The sequence below is a fragment of the Adiantum capillus-veneris genome, chromosome 3, assembly GCF_014529385.1.
Source record: "Adiantum capillus-veneris isolate H3 chromosome 3, ASM1452938v2, whole genome shotgun sequence".
Lineage (NCBI taxonomy): Eukaryota > Viridiplantae > Streptophyta > Polypodiopsida > Polypodiales > Pteridaceae > Adiantum > Adiantum capillus-veneris.
This window is the reverse complement of record NC_140933.1, coordinates 29,974,681-29,997,084: the sequence shown is the minus strand read 5'-3', so window position 1 is coordinate 29,997,084 and position 22,404 is coordinate 29,974,681. Positions and strand designations below refer to the sequence as shown.

The 22,404-nt window shown below is 46.8% G+C and overlaps 2 protein-coding genes across 5 annotated transcripts in view; one reads left to right on the top strand and one right to left on the bottom strand.

The window, feature by feature from the left end:
- LOC147460676 (ABC1 family protein) overlaps positions 1-22,404 on the top strand; it is a 140,504-nt gene that overhangs the window by 106,396 nt on the left and 11,704 nt on the right. For all 4 annotated transcript variants that reach the window (XM_086508399.1, XM_086508396.1, XM_086508397.1 and 1 more), the window contains exons 13-15: positions 20,373-20,448; positions 20,545-20,683; positions 20,763-20,920. In XM_086508399.1, coding sequence (XP_086364525.1) covers positions 20,373-20,448; positions 20,545-20,683; positions 20,763-20,920 — 373 coding nt within the window. The remainder of the gene's footprint in view (positions 1-20,372; positions 20,449-20,544; positions 20,684-20,762; positions 20,921-22,404) is intronic.
- On the bottom strand, positions 15,210-16,952 carry LOC147460677 (uncharacterized). The gene has a single exon (XM_086499215.1). It carries the CDS (start codon positions 16,392-16,394, stop codon positions 15,591-15,593), a length of 804 nt encoding a protein of 267 aa, XP_086355341.1. The 5' UTR covers positions 16,395-16,952; the 3' UTR covers positions 15,210-15,590.

Sequence of the window (22,404 nt, the reverse complement as noted above, 5' to 3'; positions counted from 1 at the left end):
GCCTTATGGCTGGCTGATTCTGCTGAAACTTGTAGCCAAAGGTGGCCTTATGGCTGGTTGATTTTGCTGAAACTTGACCTTCTTTTTGTCAATGTCTACATGTGTAGCATTTTTCAGCAATTTAGCCTCATTGAGCTTATCACCAAAAGGTTGCAAACCAAAGTCTTGCAATTGACTCAAGACACCTATGAAAGCACTTAAGTGTTTAGATGTAGGCTTGGACTTATCCAACCCCATGTTTACAAAGCTTTCGCATAAGATGCACTTGATTCACAGGAGTTGTGTTCTCATACGTATCTGTCAGTTTCTTCTAGGATAGCATAAGTAGTGTCAAGATGCTTAATGTCTGTGAGCACATCATCAGACACCGCCATCTTGATATAAGCGATTGCTTTCTTGTTAAGTCTAGCCTTGAAACCGGCCTGTAGGGCGGTAGGCGTTGGCTTTCACCCGAAATTCTTTACTTTAGACACACACAGAGAGAACGTGCAAAGGAAACCTGCTACGGGAATTAACACTTGAATACACACACGGCTCGGAAGGTAGAATGCCCCGAGCAGACGCCGACAACCTATAGGCCCCAAAATTGGTGCCCCTTTCGGTATTTCTTTATTCTTTAGGAGGGTAAATTACAAAGAAGAGTCTCGGGAATCTTTCACCTGTATCTCGCAACATACTACCTGATTTGGCCAAATTTCGGCAGCATAACAGCCCCAAAACTTGCACGAAATCAATTCCCCTGCTAGAACTGGCTTCTACTAGCGTATACCCTTTGATTCCTGCCCAAAAACAGTAAATTCAGCACGCTGTATTTACTGGTTTTTGCCTTGTTTTCAACCCCAAACAGTCCCCTAGTTGTCCTCTGCCAGTGGGGCACGATTCCCAATGGTCCTGGCGTCCATATGGCTGAAAAATAGTCAATTTACAGCGCATACACAACGCTGATTTTGTACCTGTACGGTGAGGTTATGACCCTCACCGGTGCCTGCTTTGGAGTAGCAGTCAGCTACCCCTGTTCTTGCTCAAGGAGGCTCTTGCCTCAGCACAAAAGCATGAACCCACACAACTGTACATCAGTCAAATGAGGAGCCCTCTTGTGGGGCATCACATAATTGATGTAGGGGGGGGAGAGAGCAATGTGTAGCGTGCAGGGCATCACTCCTAGCACCACACTGTACATGAGAGGGAAAGAAAGCACTCCATAGCTCTTAACTTGTGACACGTTCTCAATGAAGCATCCCCCCAACATAAATCGAGCGCCCCCTCTTTTGCGCTTCACCTGTAATGCATCTATGAACAAATAGATGCAAAAAGGGGAAGTTTTCCATGGCTGCCAAAACCTGTGTATCGCTGAAAACGCAGCAAAACAGCCCTGTAAACACGCATCTGATGCCTTCCAATGCTGAAAATGAGCTCCTTGGTCCTAGATAAAGTCATGGGAAGCGCAAAAATGGAGAGAAATGGCTGAAAATCATAGTTATTAGCCTCCAAAACTGCTCCAAAAAGTCAGTTCCGGGTTCTGTTCTCCCAAACTTGGTAAATTGACCAAAAAGTGCCACTTGGCACTCATGCATGCAATTTCCCCGCATTGGGCTTCCTCCTTAAAAATCTCTCAACTGGTGCATCAGTTGACTTTGCAACAGAGCACTAAAATGTTCCCCTAGTCATACCGGAGGTAATGACTATCTATCCTCATTGGGACCGCACTGGTCATTTGACCATCTATCCTCGTTGGGACCGCATCCAAAAGTGCAATGTGGCCCAATTGTCGGATATTTTCTGTTGGTAGTCCCACCTTGACTTTATGCGTTTATTGAGTTCACTTCCTAGTATCCACCAACTTGCTAAGTGCGACAGGGGGACCTACATGATCTTGAACTGAGCCTAGACATCCTTTTACTTTACTAGTTCCAATGGTTTTGTGTTGGAGCTGGTTTCTGGAATTTTCAGCCATGGAGATTCTTGAAGACGAAAGAAGCAGGATACTCGACGAAGTTGTCGCAAGAACAGAGAAACGACTTTGAGTCGCTTTCGGCGCGGCCCAAAGAAGCAAGCGTTGCAGACCTTTATGAAGTTCAAGTACCGCACGACCCACACATCAGAGGGGGCCGGCGAAGAGTCCCTTCCAGGATTTCGGAAGCTATTGCCGATCTCCCTCGACTCTTTGAAAAGGAGGGGATGTCACGTGACACATCCCAACCCTATGTGTCCGTGGACAAGCTACACCACAGCATGGTTCAGTCAGTTCAGTCAAGTCTAGATTAGTAGTGATCTGGCACTTTTGTGAGTCTATTCGTAGACCGTGCATGCCCAGTCACTTAGCATAGATGCATATCCTCCGGTTGCACACAGCATGATCATCGGAATTCCCATCAGAATCCATTAGCATCAGTTAGGGGAATTTTCCAGTGCATTTAGCCTATTTTCCTATTTTTGGTTATTTTCACTTATTATTTTTAAGTGACTTTCCAACAAAAGTAGGTAGGGCAATTTTGCTAAGTTAATATATAAGCAAACCCAAGTGAGCACTTTCTGGCAAAAGAGGCAGCAGGAGCTTTCCGCTCAACAGGCAACTTCTCAGCAGCACAACCCCCTCCCCCCAGCAGTAGACCCTCACCATTCCCTTGGCGTTTCCTTCTCTAGCAGCAGATCCATCGCCTTGAAGCTTCCACCTTGTGACGCTATCCCCCCTGCAGATCAGCCCTCTCATTAGCGTTTTGCGCACCAAGCATCTGCCCCAGCCAGCGTTTTGTCATCACAAAAACGCCAGCCTAAAACCTCTGCTTTGCTAGCGTTTTTCACAAGCAGCCCATTAGCGTTTTTGTATCTCCACAGCCCAGCGTTTTTGGCAAGAACAGGAATAGCCCAGCGTTAATGATTCTCAGCAAGAAGGGGGCTACAGTTCAGCGTTTTTGGACCAGCCATATCAGTGTTTTGATAGCAGCTTTCAGCCTTGAAGAAAACGTAGGTTTTCAGCCATGACTCAGTAGCAGATTCCCCCAAGTCGGTTGCGGATGATCCCCCATTTTCAGCCATAGAAACGCAGCCAAGACAGTCATTTTCAGCCACAAAGACGACCCCGAATTCAGCCCTAGAAGATCACAGATTTCAGCCTTGGCCGTCGTCATCACCGTCGATCGGCATAGTCCAACTTGCATCTGTCCATTGCATTCGCATTGTACACCTTTGTGCAATCAAAGTAGACCACTCTCGCCGACGAGAGTGGGGCCTTCGGAGGAGGGTTTTACAACCTCTCGGTGTCGTATCTCTTCTCTCTCCTTCTCTCAGTCTCATTCACTTGCACGCACAATATCCACTCACTTTGTTCGTGATCATAGCACTCTCCATAAGACGGAAAGCTCTCTCTTTCCCTAAGAACTAAAAGGAACCTTGAGCAATAAAGATCACTAATCTTGAGAAAATACAACATTCATTCCGCTCCGCAGCACCTTACGTGGGGGGCGTTGCGCGAGCAGGAAGGGGGGGGGATGGCGAGCGAGCAGGCAGGGGGGATGGCGGGCGCTGAGAGAGAGAGAGAGAGAGAGAGAGAGAGAGAGAGAGAGAGAGAGAGAGAGAGAGAGAGAGAGAGAGAGAGAGAGAGAGAGAGAGAGAGAGAGAGAGAGAGAGAGAAATGAAATGAAATGAAATGAAATGTTATATTAACGTCTTCAAAAGGCCAAAATGACCTATGAGACCAATCAGTTACAAAATAGTGAATCTAATACCATGTCTGGGTACAAAAGAACTAGAAGTGGAACAAAATACTACTACTACTACTACAATCTAAAACTACGTGGGTGTAGCAGCTGATACAATAGGTACCCGGTAAACTGGATGTAACAGTGTGTGAAACAAAGATGGAAGAAATGGTGAGGATCCATCCTCATCTGCACTCTGGATGTCGAGAGAGTATGGCTCGAATCTTCTGTTGTAGTCTCCGTCGATGCTGTGTAGCTCCTCTCCTCAGTCGCGGTCGTCTGTATCTCTGTAGCTCCAATGCTCGGTCGATGAGAGTGCCAGTAGTGGTCGAATGAGTGTGGGACGAGCTCTGCAGTGGTGGCTGCTCCTCTGGCTGTCCCATATCTAGTGAAAAGAAATCTGTAATGTGTCTCTGGGACTGCCTCTCTCTAGCTCTCCCCAGTAAAGTGTCTCTATACCTGTGTAACTCAAGTAGATATAGTCCAAGACATCTCTGATCCTCATAACTCATGACCCTAGATAGAGGACCAAAACCCTCTCTGAATAAGCAGTGGAAACGCCCCCGTATCTCATAGAACACTGTGCAATGACATATGTAGTGCAACTCTGTCTCTGGCTCTCTCTGGCATAATCGGCATATCCTGCTGTCTGCTGGTATCCCTCTGAATCTACCGGTCTCAATCTCGAGCTGATGTGAGGATGTGCGTATCTGACCAATGGCACAACGCAAACCATGAGACATATGTGTGTCCATGTAGCTGGGTCGAATCACAAACCCATCTCCTGTGAGGTGGAGAAGATGCTCTCTATAGAAAGCCATCTTCGTGCTCAACTCCTGAGGCGGCTCTATCCATGTCCTCCTGGTGTCGAGCTGGATCAGGTCCTGACGAATGAGTCTAGTGATCTCCACCCGTGTAAGAGACAGCGAGGGTGCCTGAAGAGAATACTGGAAAGGGGGCAACCTGTCCATGGTGAAGCCATGCGTCTGAAACCATGAAGTCATCTGTGCATACCAGCATGAAGTGTCCCCCTGTAGAGCTAACTGTCTGGAAGACTCAAGGGCCAATCTAGCATATCTGTCTCTCTCTGGCGCTGAGAGAGAGAGAGAGAGAGAGAGAGAGAGAGAGAGAGAGAGAGAGAGAGAGAGAGAGAGAGAGAGAGAGAGAGAGAGAGAGAGAGAGAGAGAGAATGAAATGAAATGAAATGTTATATTAACGTCTTCAAAAGGCCAAAATTGTAATGGGCGGCGGAAGTGAATGTTGAACTTTGCTCGAGATGAGTGCTCCAAACTGTGCTCAAGGTTCCTTTTACTTACGAAAGGGAGAGCCTTCCGTTCCTTTAGTGAGAGAGTGCAATGGACACAAACAAAGTGAATAACACTGTGAATGAAGGTGCTTGAGACTGAGAGATAGAGAGAGAAGAGAATACGACACCAGGAAGCTGTCAAACCCTCCTCCAAGGGCCCCACTCTCGATGGCGAGAGTGGTCTACTATTGATTGCACAATCTGGTACAAGATGCCGATGCAAATCTATGTGATGCTATGTCGAGGTCGACAATGGTGCCGACGATGACGAGACTATGGCTGAAAACTGAATGCTGTGGATTGGTTTTTTTCGCAGCCAGTCGGGGCTTATCTGTGTGCTTAGTGCCTTGCCAAAGACGCTGACTCACAGTTGCAAAACGCTATCTCTGCTGTCCTTCGACGCTGAAGTGCTGTCCTTCCAAACGGCTGGCTTGCTGATGGAAAACGCTGGTTTTCTATGGCTGAAAAACGCAGGTTTGTTGTCTAGGAAACGCTGGCTGCTGGTGTCCAAAACGCTGATCTATGGCTGTTCAAAAACGCCGGTCATGGGGCTGAATTAGCGTTGTCCAAGGGCTGAAGTCGCTGGTATGATGGTCTTCAAAAACGCTGGAGATGCTGCTAAAAAAACGCTAGTCTTTGGTGCTGCAAAACGCCAAGTCCTTGTAGAGTCTTGCTTGAGAGAGTCAGAAGGATGCCTGCTGCAAGTGGCTTGCCTATGCACTCCTCCCTCTTCTGCCAGAAATGCTAGTGCTAGGGAGCGGAAGTGAATGTTGAACTTTGCTCAAGATGAGTGCTCTGAACTGTGCTCAAGGTTCCTTTTACTTACGGAAGGGAGAGCCTTCCGTTCCTTTAGTGGGAGAGTGCAATGGGCACAAACAAAGTCGGTGAACACTGTGAATGAAGGTGCTTGAGACTGAGAGATAGAGAGAGAAGAGAATACGACTCCAGGAAGCTGTCAAACCCTCCTCCAAGGGCCCCACTCTCGATGGCGAGAGTGGTCTACTATTGATTGCACAATCTGGTACAAGATGCCAATGCAAATCTATGTGATGCTATGTCGAGGTCGACAGTGGTGCCGACGATGACGAGACTATGGCTGAAAACTGAATGTTGTGGATTGCCAGTCAGGGCTAATCTGTGTGCTTAGTGCCTTGCCGAAGACGTTGACTCACTGCTGCAAAACGCTGAGATTGCTGCTGCAAAACACTATCTCTGTTGTCCTTCAACGCTGAAGTGCTGTCCTTCCAAAAACACTAGCTTGCTGATGGAAAACGCTGGTTTTCTATGGCTGAAAAACGCAGGTCTGCTGGTGTCCAAAACGCTGATCTATGGCTGTCCTTCCAAAAACGCTGGTTTTCTATGGCTGAAAAACGCAGGTCTGCTGTCTAGGAAACGTGATCTATGGCTGTTCAAAAACGCTGGAACAGGGGGCTGAATTAGTGCTGTCCAAGGGCTGAAGTCGCTGGTCTGATGGTCTTCAAAAACACTTGAGATGCTGCTGAAAAACGCTAGTCTTTGTTGCTGCAAAACGCCAGGTCCTTGTAGAGTCTTGCTTGAGAGAGAGTCAGAGGGATGCTTGTTGCAAGTGGCTTGCCTATGCACTCCTGCCTCTTCTGCCAGAAATGCTAGTGCTAGGGTTTCCTTTATAGATTAACTTAGTCATTTTGCCCTACCCAGTTCCCAACAAAAGTCAATAAATAAGTGAAAAATGTCAAAAATAGGGAAAATAGGTTTAATGCACTGGAAAATTCCCCCGATGGATTCTAATGGTAATGCTGATGATCATGTTGTGTGCAACCGGAGGATATGCATCTAATCTAAGTGTTTGGACATGCACAGTTTGCGAACAAAATCACAAAAGTGCCAAATCACTTCCTATCCTAGACTGACTTGACTGAACTGAACTCTGGTCATGCTGTAGCTTGTCCACGAAGACATTGGGTTGGATGTGTTACGTGACAAAAATGACCTATGAGACTAGAGCGTTACAATGTGGTGGATCTAATACAAAGTCAGAGTAACAAAATGAAATGATAAAATATAAATACTATGAGATCCTAACCTGGTAGGTGTGAACTAAGCAGCTAGCCTGAATAGCTAAATCACAAGTCACAAGAGATCCAGCATTGGTCGTAGGCGAATCTCATCAATCTCCTCCATGGTCAGCAGTCTGACCGGGCGTCGTGCATGTTGGGCCAAAGTGATCTGAATCCTTAGATGTAGCCTCCGTCAATGTTGTGTAGTCCTCCGCAGTCGTGGGCGTATGGATCTCCCTAACTCAGTTGCTCGGTCGATCAGTGTGCCTCTGGTTTGAGGCGACAAGATCTGCTGTGGTAGTAACTCCTCCGTGTGTGCAGTGTTTGCTCTAAAGAAGTCTGTGAGGTGTCTCTGAGACTGGCTGGCCTCTCCTCTCATCAGGCTCTCTTTGTGTCTGCGCAACTCGAGCAAAGACAAACCCAAGCATCTCTGATCCTCATACCTCATGACTTTGGAGAGTGGTCCAAAGCCCTCTCTGAACAAGCAGTGGAAGCGGCCTCGTATCTCGTAGTAGACGGGGCAGTGGCATGTGTAGTGTAACTCTATCTCAGGCTCCATATCACACAAGGGGCATGTCCTGGCCTCTGTTGGTACTCCGTTGTATCTCCCAGTCGAGAGAGAGAGAGAGAGAGAGAGAGAGAGAGAGAGAGAGAGAGAGAGAGAGAGAGAGACGTGGGAATTCTTGCAGTGTCCATCTTCAAGGTCTCATTTCCAATAGGGAGCAGACGAAGGAGGATCCGACGGCAGAGAGAGAGAGAGAGAGAGAGAGAGAGAGAGAGAGAGAGAGAGAGAGAGAGAGAGAGAGAGAGAGAGAGAGATGAATGAAATGAAATGTTATATTAACGTCTTCAAAAGGCCAGAATGACCTATGAGACCAAACTGATACAAAAGTGGTGAATCTGTTACAATGTCTGGGTACCTTAGTACTAAAGTACTAAGTGTGAAAAGTATGAAAGTGTGGAAATCAATGTGAAAAACTAAATACAAAGTATTAAATAAACTTCTTAGGAGCATTCTGGGTGTCTTGCTAGAATACTTCTAATCCTTTGTTGTAGTCTCCTCCGGTGAAGTGTGCTTCTGCATCTCGGTTGTGGTCGTCTCGATTTCCTAAGCTCAATCGCCCTGTCAATGAGGGTGCCTTTGGTATGAATGTGGGTACTCCTTTGTGCTGGCTGCTGGCCTCTTGCTTCTCCCTCCACTCTTGCTTCTCTCGATCCGAAGAAATCTGTGATCTGCCTCTGAGGCTGTAGTGCCCTTTGTCTTCTCATTAGATTATCCCTATGCCGATGTAGTTCCAGTAGGTACAAGCCTAAGCATCTTTGATCTTGGTAGTGCATTACTCTATCTAGAGGTCCAAAGCCTTCTTTAAATAGGCAATGGAAACGCCCACGTATCTCATAGTATACGGTGCAATGGCATATGTAGTGTAATTCTGTCTCCGGTTCCATTCCGCATAACTTGCAAATTCTGCTCTCAGGTGGGATTCCCCTAAATCTGCCAAATTCAATTTCCAGCTGGTGTGAGGATGTACGAATCTGACCAATAGCACATCTCAAACCATGAGACAGGTTGGTATCCATGTAGCTCGAGCGAATCACAAATCCATCTTCAGATAGCTGTAGGAAGTTTTCTTTGTAGTCGGCCATCTTCGTGCCCAATTCTTGTGTAGGGTCTACCCATGTCCTCTTAGTATCCAATTGTATAAGATCTTGACGGATGATTTTATTAATCTCCGTTCGTGTAATTGCCAATGATGGAGCCTCAAGAGAGTATTGGAAGGGGGGTAATCTTTCCATACTGAACCCGTGTCTCTGAAACCACGAGGATAGTTGCGCATACCAGCATGATGTATCCCCTTTCATTGCTAATTGTCGAGAGGATTCGAGGGCCAGTCTAGTATATCGGCAATTATTTGTATCCCACAAACCATGTATAAAGGACACTGATCTGGTAAGAGCTTCAATTTCTATCGGAGGGGCAGCTAGTTCCACTCGGGTAATCGTGTGTGGTACGGAGGCCTTGGCTCTAATCATTCTGGAAATCATAGATACCAAAGGTCTCTCCATTGACTTCCAATTATCCTGATCCACAGATGGTCCCCAAATCTGGGCCCCATAAAGCATAGCCGAAGCCACCACAGTATCAAAGAGCAAAAGTTTTGTTCGTGGTTCTTGAAAGTGCACTTGTGAACACATCCTCTCCAACCCTCCCAAGGCCGCAAAGGCTCTGGACAATCTAGCATGCGCTGCTTTCTTAAGAATAAACTTCGGTCCTGCAAATACCACACGAAGGTATGTGTATGCATTTGTGTACTCTACAGTATCCTAGCCATATGCAAATGTAGGTGCCGATCTCCTAACCCAATGCGATGTGGTGTTAAACACCATAACTTTGGTTTTACCCAAGTTTACCGACAGTCTACTGTCCTCAGCGAATTTATGTAATGCATCTAGCTGCCTCTGCATCCCATCTGGTGATTCTGCTATCAATACAATATCATTTGCATACCACAAAAAAGGGATCCATGACCCTGCAAGTTGAGCACCTCTGTCACACTCTCTATCAATGTAATCTGATACCTCATCTATGTACATACCAAATAAAGTAGGGGACAGTGGGCATCCCTACTTTACTCCAACGATGGAATGAACAATGTCGGAATCCCCTTCTGGAGTACGTACATAACCAGTAACTGACCCGTATAAGGCCATGATCCCCCAAATAATCTCTTTGGGGACCCCTAACTCTTGCATCCTGCGCATCAATCTGGCCCTTGGTACTGTATCAAAAGCTTTCCGAAAATCCACAAAGCAACAATACATCCTTCTCCCGCTTGCTCTTCCTTCCTCAATAATGGCTCTGAGCGTAAGAATATTATCTAAAGTGGAATAACCCCTCCTGAATCCAGCTTGTCCTGTTGCCCTTATGCCCTCATTCTCTGCCCATCTACTCAATTTTTGTTCAAGAATGGATGCGTACAGTCGGGTCAATGTGTGACCTACCATAATGGTACGGTAGTTCCCGGGTATCATAGGATCCCCTGACTTGAAAATAGGTACAATAGTAGATAATTTCCAAGATTCAGGTAATCCTTCACACATGACCTGATTAAACAGACGAGCAAGGACTTCTGAAAGTAGATTCCTGGCATGGATCAGATGTTCTGCTACTAAACCATCATGATCATATGCTCTTCTTGTCTTCATCTTATCAATGGCTTTTTTCACCATTTTCGTAGGAAAGAAAGTACCAGTAGCAGGGCATGGCTCTAGCGGATCTGGTTATGGAGGCTGTCCAGATACCATATATAATGATGTTACATATTGACCCCAAATCTCAGGAGAAGTAATCGTCGGAGGCGGTGAGTGCTCGTGAAATAAACGTCAGGCCTCATGTGAGTCTTGACTCAAGAAGAGCTGATATAAATCCTTCTCCTGTTTGGCTAAAAATGCCCTTTTCTTGCGACGTACTATATGCCGAAGAGCAATCCGAGACTGCTTATATGTGATGATCCCAAGTGTAAGCTCTTTCTGGACCTGGGTTCTCGTCTCTCTGCATTCCTCGTCATACCAACTGTTTTGAGGCATGTTCCCAGATCCTCTCTTCTAATCAGGTTGAGTATGTGGGTATGCCTCTTGTGCTGCTCCATGTAGTATCTCTGTTAACTGAGAAGTAATCTCCTCTACAGTATATACTGGCTCGGCTGCCCACATCCTATTATAGATCTTTTCCACATAGACTAAATCAGTCTCTGGCGTGAGAGTATATCTTGTGTGTGTCTTCTTCCTTTGTACTTGAGAGGCATTGTATTGGAAGGAGATTGATAAGGTCAAGAGAGCATGATCCACTGCAATCCCGACCGGTCTGGGTCCCACCTTAAAGTCCTCGATACTAGAAATAAAGCTTGGTGAAGTCATGACATAATCCACTGTACTGGCCCCATGCCTGTGCGGGAAGCATGTGAATCCCCCAGATAAAGGGAAATTCTCTAGACCATTAAGTATGGCCAAACCATGTATAGTTGTCATCTCCATGAGATGTCTCCCATATTCAGTGTGTTATTTATCCTGTGAGTTTCTAGTAAGCCCCCTCTGTGATAAATCCACTTCTCTGAGCATTTCCTCGGAAGTATCATAGAATACTGCTTGAGAATTGGCCATTCTGGCATTAAAGTCTCCTAAGAGAACGACGTCTCCCATCTCTAGAGAACTCCCATATGTCATTATTCAATATGGAGAAAGGGGACTGTCCTTTAGGTGAGGAGTAGACTGATGTACTTGGAGGGAAGTAGCATATAGCGATATAGAAATCTACCTGTCTCAGCTCTCATTCTCACCCACATATACCTTGCTTGCTCATCTTTCATGATAATATGTGGTAGTGGTTTCAGCTCCTCTTTAAATAAGACTGCTACTCCTCCTGAACCCCAACTACCCCGTAGAGATCTCTTGTCTGGTCGACCAGCTATTTCCCATAAATAACCCTTCACATGTGGCATAAGCTGTCCCGGTATCTGGTGTGTCTCTGACTAGAAAACTATGTCTCTGTCCCTAAAGCTTTCTTCAAAGGCACCTACATCTAGCCTATATGATCCATTACAATTCCATGCCGCTATCCGGAGCGTCGCCCCATAGGTCTCGCACCGTCATGATGAGCGCTTTTCGAGAACCACTACTTTCCCTCCTCTATAAAAGGCGATTTTCCCCTTTTCTCTTGCTGCCCTGATCTCTGGCATCAACTCTTGCATGTGTGCCACTTGTGCCAATGTAAGGTCATCTCCCAGGAAAATACCGGTTTTCTTAAGAGTTGGCCTCTTCTTTAGAAATTCTTTCCTTATTTCTATATTCGGGAAGCGGAGAATAAGTGCCCTATCCTTCACGTTTCCCTTCTCATCGAGCCCACTCTCCATGCACTTGTGTGAGTAGGCTCTGTGATGCCCATGCGTTGTAGCAGTTCCTTCACTTCTTCATCTACATTCTCTTTGTCTTTGACTCCTGTGACCTGCACATACAGAGCCCGATTCTTCCTTTTCTGCTCTTCCTCAATGGTCATATTAATAATGGTGGAGGTAGGTGTGGTCTCGTGCATCTGGGCCTTCCCTTTCTTCGCATCCTCAATCCATTTCTCTACTTCATCAACCTTTTCTTGTATCTTAAAAAGACGTTCCGCCCATGAAGATGTGGTTTTCGATTTCTGTTCATCTCCTTCCCGTAAAGCTTTCATCTGATCCTTCATGTCCTCGAGCTCCTTCAGCACCGAGGGTTGGTCGTCTCCCTTCTCCTTAGTTGCAGATTTGCAAGCCGCAAGTTCTCCTTTTAGCTCCTCGATTATTGCAACTTTTTCCCCCATGTGCTTTTCCATATTTGTTCTCCATGCTTCAAAACTTGCTACTGCCTCATCGAGTTTCTTTTGCATAACGCATTGTGTTACATTTACTTTGGCCTTGATTAGGTTTCGTAATTCCGTTTTCAAGATCTGAATTTCCTCATTCTGTATCCCTCGGATCTCTATCCTTAGTTGTCTCATCATGTCTCCATACATGGAGTTCCTGTAGCTCTCAGCGCTCGCATGCATTTCCTTCCTGATGTCATCCCTCATATAGTTTAGCTTTGATTTGAGCATCACTCTGACCTTCTCCATCATTAGTTCATCATGTATCCTGGAGGTTTTCCCAACTCATAAGGATCTTGGTGATAGTACAGTATCTCTGTTTCTCCGTTTAAATGTAGCTGTTGTTTTTTTTGGGGTGGTGTAGCTATCTACACCCGGCCCTTCCCCTTCGGTAGGCGGATCCATCGACCCCAGCCACAAATGTGGCGACCCCTGCTATCTATGGAATCTTCGGCAAAGGCAGCGCCTGTGTGCAGCTGTGGTGGCGCCCAAATTCGGCAGCCCTTCGGGGTGGAGAGAGAAAGAGAGACTTACCTGGCGTTATTGCTCACCCTGCGCGCGCTGCTGCAGAGAGAGAGAAGGGCCTGCTCGCTGCCCTGAGACCTGCTCACGGAGAGAGCTTCCTGCTCGCGACCTACTGGAGAACAGCCCTCTGCGCCATCAACAGCAGCAGCAGCAGTTCGCACACTGCAAACTCATGCCTTCAGCCTTCAGTTAGCGCGCATAGAGAAGGAGAGAGCAGCCCGCTACTTTCAGCCTTCAGTTCGCGCGCCTTCAAAAGAGATGAAATGAAATGAAATGTTATGTTAACGTCTTGAAAAGGCCAAAATGACCAATGAGACCAAAAAGTTACAATTGGTGAATCTGATAACATGTCTGAGTACGAAAAGTACATGTTATGTTATGTTAACGTCTTGAAAAGGCCAAAATGACCAATGAGACCAAAAAGTTACAATTGGTGAATCTGATAACATGTCTGAGTACGAAAATTACAAAGTTACAAAGAATTAGCACTAAAACACTAAGGAGAAAGGAAAAGGGGGGGGAGGGGGGGGGTTTGTTGGTTCAGATGAAATCTCTCATCGGTCGCTCTCGGATCTCATCGACCTCCTCCATGGTCAGTACTCTCGTTGGGCGTCTTGCATGTCGAGCTAAAGTGATCTGTATCTTCTGTTTGCAGCCTTCGTCAGTAGTGGGAGACCCCCCGAGGTCGTGGGCGTCTAGATCTGCCAAGCTCCGTGGCTCGATCAAGCAGTGTACCTCTAGTATGAGTAGGCTCTGAGATCTGCTGTAATGACTACTCTGTTGGCTCTCCTCTGGCTGGTGTAAAGAAATCCGTGATTCGTCTCTGAGACTGTCTTTCCTCTGACGTCCTCAGCAAGCTCTCCCTAAGTCTGCGCAGCTCTAGCAGGAACAATCCGAGACACCTCTAATCCTTGTATCTCATGACTCTAGAAAAAGGTCCGAATCCTTCTCTGAACAGGCAGTGGAAGCGGCCGTGTATCTCATAGTATGCCGGGCAATGACATGTAGTGCAGCTCTGTCTCTAGCTCTAAGTTACATAGGTGACATATCCTAGCTCCTGCTAGCACCCCTCGAAATCGGCCTCGATCAGTCTCGATTTGGAGCTGATGTGAGGATGTGCGTATCTATCCAATAGCGCATCTTATCCCATGAGATAAGTGTGTGTCCATGTATGCAGGCCTAGTCACAAAGCCGTCCTCCGTGAGTTGGAGAAGATGCTCTCTGTAGAAGGCTAGCTCGGCTCGGATAATCTCATGTGGTACTAAGGCCTTAGCCTGAATCATCCGAGCGATCATAGAGACCAGAGGCCTCTCCATACATCTCCATCCATCTGTGTTGCCAGATCTCGCATGGTGGTCTACTGAGGGTCCCCATACCTGAACTCCATAGAGCATAGCTGTAGTCACTAGAGTGTCAAAGAGCCAAAGCTTTGTTCGCGGTTCCTGAAACTGAACCTGCGAACGCATCCTCTCCAGTCCTCCCAAAGCTACATATGCTCTCGTCAGTCTAGTCTTTGATGTTGAGAGAGAGAGAGAGAGAGAGAGAGAGAGAGAGAGAGAGAGAGAGAGAGAGAGAGAGAGAGAGAGAGAGAGAGAGATGAGATGAGATGAGATGAAATGTTATATTAACGTCTTCAAAAGGCCAAAGTGACCTATGAGACCAAAAAGTTACAATGTGGTGGATCTGATACAAAGTCAGAGTAACAAAATGACAAAACAAATATACTATGGAATCCTGGACTGCTAGGTGTGAACGGGGCAAAGCAGCTAGCTGGGGTAGCTAAATCACAAGAGATCCAGCATCGGTCGCTGGCGGATCTCATCAATCTCCTCCATGGTCAGTAGTCTGACCGGGCGTCGTGCATGTCGGGCCAAAGTGATCCGAATCCTCTGATGCAGCCTCCGTCAGTGCTGAGTAGTCCTCCGCAGTCCTGGGCGTCTGGATCTCCCCAGCTCGGTCGCCCGATCGATGAGTGTGCCTCTGGTGTGAGGCGACGAGCTCTGCTATGGTAGTGGCTCCTTCGGGTGTCCAGTGTCTGCTCTAAAGAAGTCTGTGATGTGTCTCTGAGACTGGCTAGCCTCTCCTCTCATCAGGCTCTCTCTGTGTCAGGGCAGCTCGAGTAGAAACAAACCCAAGCATCTCTGATCCTCGTACTGCATGACTCTGGAGAGTGGTCCAAAGCCCTCTCTAAACAAGCAGTGGAAGCAGCCTCGTATCTCGTAGTAGACGGGGCAGTGGCATGAGTAGTGCAACTCTGTCTCTGGCTCCATGCCACACAAAGGGCATGTCCTAGCCTCTGCTGGTACTCCACTGTATCTCCCAATCTCGATCCGCAGCTGGTGTGAAGATGTGCGTATCTGGCCAATAGCACATCGTATCCCATGAGACAAGTGAGTGTCCATGTATCTGGGCCTCGTCACAAAACCGTCCTCTGTAAGCTAGAGAAGATGCTCTCTGTAGAAAGCCATCTTCGTGTCCATCTCCTGTGCTGGCTGTAACTATGTCCTCCTGATGTCTAGCTGAGCCAGGTCCTATCGGATGAGCCTAGTGATCTCGGACTGTGTAAGAGTCAGAGAGGGTGCCTCTAATGAGTATTGGAAGGGGGGCAATCTGTCTATGTTGAACCCATGCGCCTAAAACCATGATGTCATTTCACCATACCAGCATGTTGTATCTCCCTGTATGGCTAACTGTCGAGAGGACTCAAGTGCAAGGCGGGCATATCTATCTCTGGGAAGTTCCCACATGCGGTGTATGAAGGAGACAGATCTGGTAAGCGCCTCGACTACGAGTGGGGGAGCAGCTAGCTCTGCTCGGATAATGGCACGTGGTACTGAAGCCTTGGCTCTAATGAGCCGCGAGATCATAGAGACCAGAGTCTTCTCCATGCCCCCCCACCCATCAGTGCGACCTGTCCTCCCGTGATGATCCAATGAAGGTCCCCATATCTCAGCTCCATAGAGCAATGCAGACGCCACTAAAGTGTCAAATAGCCAGAGCTTCGTCCGAGGCTCCTGAAACTGAACCTGTGAACACATCCTCTCCAATCTGCCCAATGCTGCATGGGCTCTGGTTAGTCTAGTCTCTGCTGCTCTCCTCAGTGAAAATGTCGGTCCACTAAAAACCACTCCAAGGTAAGTGTAAGCATCTGTATACTCTACCGTCTCCTGGCCGTATGTGAATGCGGGCGCTGACCTCCTGATCCACTGTGGGGTGGTATTAAATACCATGACCTTGGCTGTACCAAGTTTGATAGACAAACCACATTCGTGGGCAAATCTATGCAGAGCATCCAAGTGACGTTGCATCCCCTCTGGAGAGTCTGAGATCAACACAATATCATCAGCATAGAGCAATAGTGGAATCCATGTCCCTGCCAGCTGTGCACCTCTATCACCATCTCTCTCGATGTAGTCAGCAACCTCATCCACATACATACCACATAGAGTAGGAGAGAGCGGACAGCCCTACTTCACACCAATAGTGGAGTGAACCGGTGCGGACAAACCCTCTGAGGTGCGTACATGCCCCACTACTGACCTGCACAAAGCCATGATCCCCCAAATGAGCTCTGTGGGTACTCCCATCTCCTGTAATCTGCGTATCAATCTAGCTCTGGGTACTGTGTCAAATGCTTTGCGGAAGTCCACAAAGCTACAATAGATCCGTCTGCCATGTGATCTGCCCTCCTCAATGATGGCTCTGAGTGTCAAGATATGGTCAAGAGTAGAAAAGCCTCTCCTGAAACCTGCTGCCCAGCTGCACGTATCCCTTCCCTCTCAGCCCATCTACTCGGCCGCTGCTCAAGAATGGATGTGTACAACCGTGCCAATGTGTGTCCAATCATGATAGTGCGATAATTCCCAGGCTCCATAGGGTCTCCTGACTTGAAGATGGGTACAATCGTAGAAAGGCTCCAAGTATTAGGTAAGCCCTCACACATGGCACGGTTAAACATAACTGCTAGAAGCTCTGCTAGTAGATCTCTGGCATGCATGAAATGCTCAGCCACTAAGCCATCATGATCATATGCTCTCCCAGTCCTCATCCTGTCAATGGCCTTCCTCACCATCTCAGCGGTAAAAAAACCACATATGTGTGGGCATGGATCGGGGGGGTCGGGGAGGGGCGGCTGTCCAAAAACTATGTACAGAGATGATGCATACTGGCCCCAAGTCTGTGTAGAGGTAATGGCGGGGGGGGGGGGGGGGGGGGGCTCATGAAAGAGCCGCCACGCCTCACGCGAGTCCTGACTCAAGAATAGCTGGTAAAGATCCTGCTCTAGTCGAGCCAAAAATGCCCTTTTCTTCCGCCGCACTAGGCGTCGGAAGTCAATCTGTGAGTGATGTCTCCCAAAAGCACCTCCCTGTGAAGTCTAGCTCTAGTCTCGCGGCATTCCGCATCATACCAGCTGTTCTAGGGCATGCTCCCAGAACAGCGTCTCTGCTCAGGCTGAGTGTGTGGGTATGCCTCTGTTGCTGCATCATGTAATGTCTGTGTCAGTATAGTAGTAAGCTCCTCCAGAGGTCGTCCTGGCTCCTCAGTGCACAAGCGTCTGTATATCCCATCTATGTATACAGAGTCCGTCTCCCGCGTGAAGGTGTAGCGAGTAGGGGCAACTGCCCGTGGCATGTGTGATACACTGAATTGGAAAGAGATGGTCAACGACACAAGAGCATGATCCACTGCCACACCAACAGGTCTAGGCCCAACAGTGAGATCCTGTATACTAGAGATGAGGCTCGGCTGTGCCATGACATAATCCACTGTGCTGGCTCCTTGTCTGTGTGGAAAGCATGTGAAACCTCCCGCAGCGGGAAATCTCTGTAGGCCATTCAAGATGGCCAATCCATGTGCAGTCCCCATGTCTATCAAGTGCCGTCCATACTCAGTATATTCCCCATTTTGCGATAGTCTAGATAGGCCTGTCTCCACGACATCCAACTCTCTCAGCATCTCCTCTGAGGTATCATAAAACACTGTCTGATGATGGGCAGTCCTAGCATTGAAGTCCCCTAGAATGATAATGTCGCCATCTCTAGAAAACTCCCATATGTCATCATCCAAGATAGAAAAGGGGGACTGTCCTTTAGGTGGTGCATATAATGACGTACTCGGGGGAAAGTAGCAAATAGCAATGTAAAGATACCTGCCTGTCTCTTCTCTCAATCTCACCCACATGTACCTAGCTTGCTCATCCCTGCGAGCTATATGTATCAATGGCTGCAACTCCTCCCTGAATAACACTGCCACTCCTCCCGAGCCCCGCTCTCTGTGCTCTGATCGTGTCTCCTGTCTACACGCTGTCTCCCATCTTTATCCACTAATGTAAGGCATAGACTGCCCAGGGGCCTAATGTGTCTCAGAGTAGAAGATGATGTCTCTCTCGGAAAAACTCTCCTCAAAAGCACCTACATCAAGACGCATAGATCCATTACAATTCCAGGTAGCAACTTTGAGTGCAGTCCCATAGGCCTCACACCGTCATGTGGAGCGTCGCTCCAATATCACCACTCTTCCATCTTGCCTTCTTCCCTTGCCGCTCTAATCTCTGGCATTACCTCCTGCATATGAGCGATCTGTGAGAGGGTAAGGTCATCCCCGAGAAAGATATCTGTTTTCTCAAAAAGTCTTTCTTTGCTTCCATGGAGGGAAAACGAAGGATGAGTGCCCTTTCTTTCGAGGTTTCCCCATTGCTCCCATTTTTCTTGTTGTTGCCCACTCTCCAGGCTCTTGAGTGCATCGGCTCATGAACCCCCATCAAAGCCATGAGTTCTTTTACCTCTTCGTCTACATTATCTTTGTCTTTAAGACCGCAAATTCTCACATGTAGAGAGCGCACGCGTCGTCTTTGCTCCTCTTCTAGGGTCAAGTTGATAATGGTGGGTGTCGACGTTGTTTCCTTGCTTTTCCCTTTCTTGACCACCTCAATCCATTTCTGGGCTTCATCTGCCTTCTGCTGAGTCTTTGTAATAACGTCCACCCAGGAAGTCATCATCTCTTTATGCTGCTCTTCCTCCTCTTTGATGGCTCGCACTTGCTCTTTGATTAAGTTTAGTTCTTCTATTACTGAGGGTTGCAGTTCTCCATCTTCAAGTGTGTTTCGTGATTGTGCCTCTGCGAGTGCCTTCTTGAGTGACGCAATCTCTTCATCTTGGGCAAACACGTGATCTTCGAGCATTTTTATTTTGCCTAGCAGGTTGCGGTTGATCTTGTTGATAGTTTCTGTCATTTCTTCTTTACATTTTTGAACTGCATCTGCTAAAGCATCGGGTTTATCATTGTGCTTCCTCATGCTTGGTCGCCGCCAAAAACAAGGGGATTGCGGTGGTAAAAAGGGACCTCACTATACGCACAAGCACTTCCGCACTATGCATACATGCTCACCCACATTAAGCATACATTCGCACTCTTTGCACTTTTAAATTGTCAATTTCTGAATTTCTGAATTTTCTGCTGAACCTGCAATTTCTGAATTTCCTGCATTTCCTGCATGCTTTTTACATTAATGTAAATTCGAAAATTCCGAAACTGTGAAATTTTCTCCTGGATTTCTGCAGGTCTGCCGGATGTATGGGCCTGTGGGCTGAGGAGGGGGAAGGGGGGCTAGGCGGGCTGTATGCACCTACGGGCTGGGGGGGGGGGGGGGGGGGGGGGGGGGGACTGGGCGCGCTGTCACAGCAGCAAGCGGGGGGAGAGGATGCGCAGGCTGAGGTTACGTGAGGGGGTGCAGGTTGCGCGAGGGGGGGTGCAGCAGAGAGAGAGAGAGAGAGAGAGAGAGAGAGAGAGAGAGAGAGAGAGAGAGAGAGGAGAGAGAGAGATCACATTGTAATGGCAAGATAACTGCCTTCAAGTTTGCACATACAGAGAGCTAACGTGCCTACAGCAACCCTCTCGTACTATCTGTTCAAGCTCGTCGCAGTCTGTTGCTACATCCTATATAGTCAAAGGGTTTCCCGGATTGGCACCATGGCCATGTTGAGAAAGTTGGCAAATTAAACTTGAGATAGCATCAATAGCTTAGACAAGATGATTATGAATGGAGAGTTGTGGATGTTTAGTTATCTATCTGATGAGTCTGTCCTATCTATATCATGACATATTGTTCAGGAGAAAGTCCATATACATTGCCCAATATTTTTGCAATGTACATTGAAAAAATTTTGGATGTTTATTTATCTCTTTGATGAATCTTCCCTATCTATTTCATGACATATTGTTCAGGAGAAAGTCCATATACATTGCCCAATATTTTTTTAACGTATGTTGTCAAGAAGTTACTTAATTGCCGGGGTGAATTGTTGCACTTTTGGGGCTCAACAATTTCTATTCTTCTGTTGACTTGTTTTCTTTGGAATGAATAACTCATCGACAACCATCTTCGTGTATTGATAGTGTACTGCATGGAATCTCAGGTTTGTCCTCAATGCTAGGTGCCCGCGTGGTTTATGTAGATATCATGAGGCCATTTGCAGAGACAGCTTTGTGGAGGTAAACTTGGGCTGCTCTAAATGTGAAACATTCAGCTCTGGCAAACATGAAATCCATAAATTAAGTTTTCTTTTGGCTGTGATGAATATGTCACAGCGAGCCTTCCTTTAAATGTGGCTCGAGCTTGAATGCGAGTAGCTGGATCCATGGTAGTCGTGTGCACTCTGAAGTAGAGAACAAGCTACAGAGATTGTTACTGGACTTAGGTCAGCAGAATAAAATACTTGGAATCCAGGTAGTTTTGATTAGAACATAGTAATCAAGGTTTTGTCCATGTAGTTCAAACGGTACTTATTTCTACCTATTGTTTGCAGGTATGTGCCTATCATAATGGCGAGGTAATCATAGATACTGCAGCTGGATATCTTGGTAAATATGATCCTCGTCCCGTGCAACATGACAGTTTGTTTCCGGTTTTCTCTGCAACAAAAGGTGTTACTGCTGGACTTGTTCATTGGCTGATTGACCAGGGGTAAGTCGTTAAAATAATAATTTGCTTTTAGAATACCTAAGTGCATTTCTCATGTTGTGATTTACTGAGGTAAAACAAACCAGTAAATAATCAAAAGATATGAAAGGGACTTTGATTGGAATGCCACATGCACATGGAAGACATAGACAATGCTACAATACTCCTAAACCTGATCTAGAAGCTTAATGACATGGTCAAAACCACTGCTAAGCATCCCTCCAAGCTGGTGTTTTCATCTCAAAAGGAATGTGCCACTCTGACACCTCACCTATGCATTGCAGCACAGGAAAGATCCAACAGGAAAGAATTAAAGAAAGACAGATAGAAAGAAAGCTCATGAAGGGCACGCTATTTGCTCATGTTTTGAAGTCAACAATTTTGGTTTTGCCATTTTCTGTTTTCTAGTTGTGGACTTAGGGATTGTAAATGACTGTCTCCACATGAGTGATTGTATTGTCAATATCATGTATGTGCAACAATGACGCCATTGTGGCTACTGTTACATTTATCAAGGATTTTTGTTTCAGACTGTGTGGTTTGCTCATGTTCTGAAGTCAACAACTTTGGTTTTGCCATTTTTCTGTTTTCTAGTTGTGGACTTAGGGATCATAAGGGACCGTCTCCACATGAGTGATTGCACTGTCAATATCATGTATGTGCAACAATGACGCCATTGTGGCTACTGTTACATTTATCAAGGATTCTTGTTTCAGACTGTGTGGTCAATCGAGGATAATTGGCTATTCCGAAGGGACAGAGGTAATGTTGTCAATGATGATGTGGTTGCAGTGGCAATGTTCTATTGACTCGACAGCGCCACTGGGTAGTGACTGCTGATGTGGCACCCAGATGTGGGTCAAAGCTGCTGAGGTGGTAGTGTGAACTCAGGGATTGCAATGGGTTTTAACTGAGGAAGGGGAGTGATGTCATAATTGATGATGTGGTAGCAGGGCACTTGGCAGCACGCAGCCAGATGTGGTCCAAGCTATTTGAGGTGGTGACCTAGGGAACATGTCATAGATGAAAAACAAGTGAGAAAAGAAAGAAAGCTGGCAAGTTCGAAGCTATGGGAAATCATCCCATACAATACGTCCTTTGCATATGTTATAGTATATAGGCTAATGAAACCGGCGCGTGGGGCGGTAGGCTTTGGCTTTCACCCGAAATTCTTTACTTTAGACATACACAGAGAGGGAGAGAGTACTTTGCAAAAGGAACCTGCGACAGGAATTAACACTTAAGCACACACACTGCTTGGAAGCTAGAATGCTCCGAGTAGATGCCGACAACTTGCAGGCCCCAAAATTGGCGCCCCTTTTGGTATTTCTTTATACATTGAGAGGGTAAATTACAAATTAGAGTCCTGTGAATCCTTTACTTGTATCGAGCTAGATACCATCTGTTTTGGCCAAATTTCGGCAGCATAACAACCCCAAAACTTGCACAAAACCAATTCCCCTACTGGAACTCACTTTCACTAGCAT